Here is a 4,861-nt window from a genome sequence, read left to right on the forward strand (position 1 = left end):
AAAAAAAAAAAAAAAACACTTTCAGTCAAACCAATCGATACATTCCTTTCAAAGGTTGCCGATATTTATTATTCTCTCCCAAACGATCTCTTAAGCATCAGTAGCCTTTCTCACATTACCAATACATTTGGAACCCAAGACTGTAGAAATAAGGGAAAAAAGTCATTTACTGTCCACAGATGAGGAACTTGAAGTGTCCCATTTTTCCTTCACCGTAAGAATAGACGAATCTGACACAGCAGTGAGTTTCATCTTTATGCTGCGATGCGCAGTGATAAGTTGCCATAAAGGATTATTATCGCTTACTCCTGCGATTGTCTTTGCAAATAACAACAGGGAAGCACCAAATAAGAGAGAAAGTACTATTGTTCGCACGCCATGATAAGTCAATACCTAGAGAACTATTAGTAAAGAAAAAAAAAAAAAAAAAAAAAAAAAAAGAATTCATGCGACGAAAGAAAGAAAACAACAACAACGACACGTATTGTATTGAAAAAAAAAAAACTTTAAACAACAGCGTCATCTGCATCAACAGTTGCCCCTATATATTTTCTTTCAATTCGTACAGTGCGGTACAAGAAAAACAGAAGACATGGTAAACAGCAAAACGAGTAGTAGTCTTCCAACTCATCAGAATAGAGACTAACACCAATTTTTTTTTTCCTTTTACTTCCTCTGGTGAATGTAAAACGGGCCATCCATCGTACACCACTCCACACTTAGTTCTTGCCAACGATAATCTGTCATGGAGAAAAGTTCAAAAGCTTCTGGGTCACGAATAGCGGCAACAGAACGACTATGCGGATAGAGATCATCAAAGCAGAGAATTCGCGTTCCAACTGGTACACTGCGGAAGCGTTCAGAGAGATAATGGGTTAAAGATTTGGGAAATAACAAATTAGAAAGAAGTATTGCTGTTTTTCCTTTCTCCGAGTCAAACAATGTTTTATTAGCGAGAATTTTTGTCATGTCTTCATTTATTATTTTCACTTCAGGCATTTTTTTTCCCAATAAGGATTCAATTTTTGGTTTGAGAGTTTCCCATGCAGATTTTGCAAGATTGGCATTGTGTTCACTGATCTCCACACCCACACAACGAGCACCTGTTAAAATAGCCACTTGAAATAAAACAGATCCATTACCACAACCAAGATCATAAAATGTATCTTCAGAAGTTATTTTCATTAATTGAACCATGCGAGAAACAAAAGTTGGTAAAAGTGACTTTGCACAAAGATGACGTGAACCAGCGACTTCTGTGATCCGCTTAAAATGTAGACTACTGTAAACGCTATCCATAAGACGTTCAAAAAATACACATTGACAGCATTGTGAAGTACAGTGATAACAACCACTATCGTTGGGATCAAGTCGCAAGGGCAACCTGTAAGGATTTTGTGGAGAGCCGTTACCCTGTTCATTATGGGGTGAGGCCTGAAGAGTTGTTGCATCATCTGCTCTACCATCAATCTTAGAAACAACTCCAACCTCAATTTCTGGTTTGTCTGTCATCATACTTCGACAGCGCTTGCGTCGAAGAACTAGCCCGGTCATTTTTCTGATAAGTTAATGGTTTTAAAAAACCTTGAATTGCTTTTTGTTATAATAGAAAAATATATATATAAAAAAAAGAAAACAGATACATAAATATAATATATTATACATATACATCAAAAGGATATTTAAAGCAAGAATAAAATTCAAAAGTTCTAATTTTCTTTTTTTCTTTCTTTACTGTATATATTATTTTCAGAAGGAAATATATATATATATATATACGCACGTGAGAAAAATTATCTTTTCAGGGATTCAAGACGCTTTTGTAGCATTTCCTTTTTCGCATCAATAATCTTTCGATGAAACTCCTCCTCTGAAGGCAATTGGATATCTACAATGTAATCATCAGTATCATCATTACGAGCCCTTTTAAAAGGAGCACCACCATCTTCCTGCGCAAATTCTAGACGTAACTTGCGTTCGGCAGCCATTTCAACATCACGAAGAGAACCTTCCGAGTCAAACGCAGCTAGTCGCTCAAGGTATTCGTTGCTTGACTGAGGTCCTTCATCTCCGGAAAATTCAGAGGAGATAGAATTTGATTCAAGCTCATCTAAGTTATCCTCAGTAACTTCTTTACTATTTTGAGTAGTTGCTTTTTGAGCTTCTACAAGTCCCTTTGCACAGCCAAAATAGATTTTTTTAGAATGTGGCATTTTATAATCTTTCCCACTAAGAAATGCTAAACGTTTTTCCCATAGGTTTTTTTTAGTAATAATATTATTTATATCGTCATTTTTGGCACGAATTACTACTTCTCCATGAGTTTCAATGCTAAGCAATTGAGTATTTCGCATTTGGGCAATTTTATCGCCAATTTCTTGCTTTAATCTAAAAAGTGCATATTTTACTACATTGACATCTGTGACCTCTAGAGGATTAGATGGAATGCTGCTAACACCCAGACGTGAAAGACGTTCTTCTTCAGCCTTGCGTTTTGCCAACTTGTAAAGCAAAGTGCCTTTTCTCTCATTTGTTCTCGATAATGTTCCCTCTATCTCCCGTAAATAATCCTGCATAGCTCTAAAATCTGAATTAATACTAATAATAATAATAATAATAATAATAATAATAATAATAATAATAATAATAATAATAATAATAATAATAATAAAAACAACAATAAAACAAGAAAAAAAAAAAATACTGGATAACAAGAACAACAACAAGCAAAAAAAAAAATAGTGATAAAGAGAAAAAAATAAACACAAGGCAATACATTTCCCCCAGGTAAATTAGTAGGGGATCTAAAAAAAAGTATTTATACCATAACACTCTTCACCCTAATCAATACAAACTCGCTCAATCAACCTTGATAAAACGATATATATAGCGCACAAACCAGAAACAAGCAAGAAATCCTACGGCACCAGTTGTTACTGCGAAGAGAAAACTCAGTAACGCCATATAGCCCAAATACATAATCATTGGAATCAATCCATCTATATGTAAATTACCTACAACGACATAGAAAATTGAGTACATAAATAAGAAAACTCCAGAACTTGCTCCTATGAAAAAAGATCTCCACCACCAACGATAGTCTTCAGCACACAAAGAAAGATAGACCATGACTATGGAAATTTCTGACGTAGTCAGGAGTAAAATAACGGCAACAAGTAATAAAAAGCCAAAAACGTAATAATACCTGTTCAGCCATAGTGCACCAAGAATAAAGTAAACTTCAATAAAAACAGCTGCAAAAGGGGGAAACCCAGATAATAAAATAACTGATTTCGAAGTATACCAAGGTTGTAGAGGTACATGACGTGGAATTTGGTTAAAAGTTGAAGGTACTGATATGGTACTTCGCTTAAAACCCAATATAGCTCCCAAGAAAACAAGTGGAATATTGATAAAAAACCACATTCCCATAATCACAGTAAGTGAAAAAAAAGGAACGGCTCCACTACTTGATTGTGACCACACAAGAAGATTTATAATAAAAAAAGTACCAAATGCTAATCCAGGAATAATTGTACCTGTGGCAAAAACATACTTCCATTTAGTTGCATTCCACAATTTCAGTAATCTTGCTGATGTGTAACCTGCGTACAATCCCAAAAATGCAAAACACACGAGTACAGCAGTAAAAAGACTACCACGACTTTGTGGAGAGAAAAAGCCCAAAGATGCGAAGATAAGTACAGTACAAGCCATACCTATAAGTTGTACACCGGTACCGGTAAAACAAGCAAGTATCCATCCATTTGGTGGAGGTCGAAATACATCCCGATTGAGTAATTTCCATCCACTATCTTCAGGAGCATCATTTTCATCCAAATCAATACCACTTATTTTACTTAAATCCCGACGAACAACTCGAATCATAGTTGCAGCAATAAGAATTGTAAGAAATGCGACAAAAAAAGTGGAGTTTATAATGGAATACCAATGAATATTGTGCCTATGAACATTTAAATAAACATCCCATCTAGAAGACCACTTGTCATCACTTCTAATCCATGTTACACCATAACTCCAAGTTATACGATCCTTTAACGCAGATAAAGGACGTGAAGAAGATATCGTTTCCTTATTTAATGGTATTTCACATCCATGTTCAGGTTGGTGTTCATAAGAATAGGGTTCCCCTACAAAAGACAATATTCGGTACTTTGTCACAACATCTCCAGAAGTAGTTTGCACTTCTTCTACCGTATATTTAATAGTAAAATGTATATGATTGTATACATACATAATATCATTATGCACATATCCGAGAGGAATCCCAATTACGTACTCATTTTTCTCATTTACTTCTGCAAGAGGAAGTCCATCTAAAAGCAAATTAATACGGTATTTAGCCTTTATTGCTTTTATTAAAAATTTCCTTTGTTTCTCATTTGCAATTTCTTTTTCACATATCTTTTCACAGGTTACATTATGTAGTAGTCGGACATTTTCATATGGGGAGGATTTAATGCGATCTCCCATAAGAACACCTCCAATATTACCAGATTTCCCACCTATTGGTGCCTTTGGAAGACATGTAGGAAAAACATTGTAGTAATCATACGGCAAATGTGTCCTAATAGAGGTGAGAACATTTACTTGAATAGGAACAATTTCATCTTTAGAAAAACTTTGTGGATGAACGTTCGGCAGTGAAACGGCAGAAGCCTCACGCACACCAATAATCAAAGCAATAATCAGAACGCTTAAAATCTTGGCAAGAGTATAAATTCTCATTATTGCAATGCTTAAATATTAAGGTTAACACGGAAAGATACGGCTAACAATAAAAAAAAAAATAAGAGACAAAAAGAAAAGAAAACGTCATCAAAGGAAAAAAAAAAAAAAA

General features: G+C 34.8%; 3 protein-coding genes across 3 annotated transcripts; all 3 read right to left on the reverse strand.

Annotated features, from left to right (window-relative positions):
• Positions 1-666: 666 nt before the first annotated feature.
• Positions 667-1,554, reverse strand: TM35_000371250 (uncharacterized protein; the record flags this gene model as incomplete). The annotated part of the gene is made up of 1 exon (XM_029029425.1): positions 667-1,554. One exon carries the CDS (start codon positions 1,552-1,554, stop codon positions 667-669), a length of 888 nt encoding a protein of 295 aa, XP_028879218.1.
• Positions 1,555-1,793: 239 nt separating this feature from the next.
• TM35_000371260 (pre-mRNA-splicing factor ISY1) lies at positions 1,794-2,576 on the reverse strand (the record flags this gene model as incomplete). The annotated part of the gene is made up of 1 exon (XM_029029426.1): positions 1,794-2,576. One exon carries the CDS (start codon positions 2,574-2,576, stop codon positions 1,794-1,796), a length of 783 nt encoding a protein of 260 aa, XP_028879219.1.
• A 283-nt stretch (positions 2,577-2,859) lies between these two features.
• TM35_000371270 (putative endosomal integral membrane protein) lies at positions 2,860-4,749 on the reverse strand (the record flags this gene model as incomplete). Its single annotated transcript, XM_029029427.1, has 1 exon — positions 2,860-4,749. The coding sequence occupies one exon, from the start codon at positions 4,747-4,749 to the stop codon at positions 2,860-2,862; it is 1,890 nt and encodes a 629-aa protein (XP_028879220.1).
• Between the last annotated feature and the right edge of the window lie 112 nt (positions 4,750-4,861).

The sequence above is a fragment of the Trypanosoma theileri genome (genome assembly GCF_002087225.1).
Source record: "Trypanosoma theileri isolate Edinburgh chromosome Unknown TM35_Tth_37_V1, whole genome shotgun sequence".
In the NCBI taxonomy this organism is placed as follows: Eukaryota; Euglenozoa; class Kinetoplastea; order Trypanosomatida; family Trypanosomatidae; genus Trypanosoma; species Trypanosoma theileri.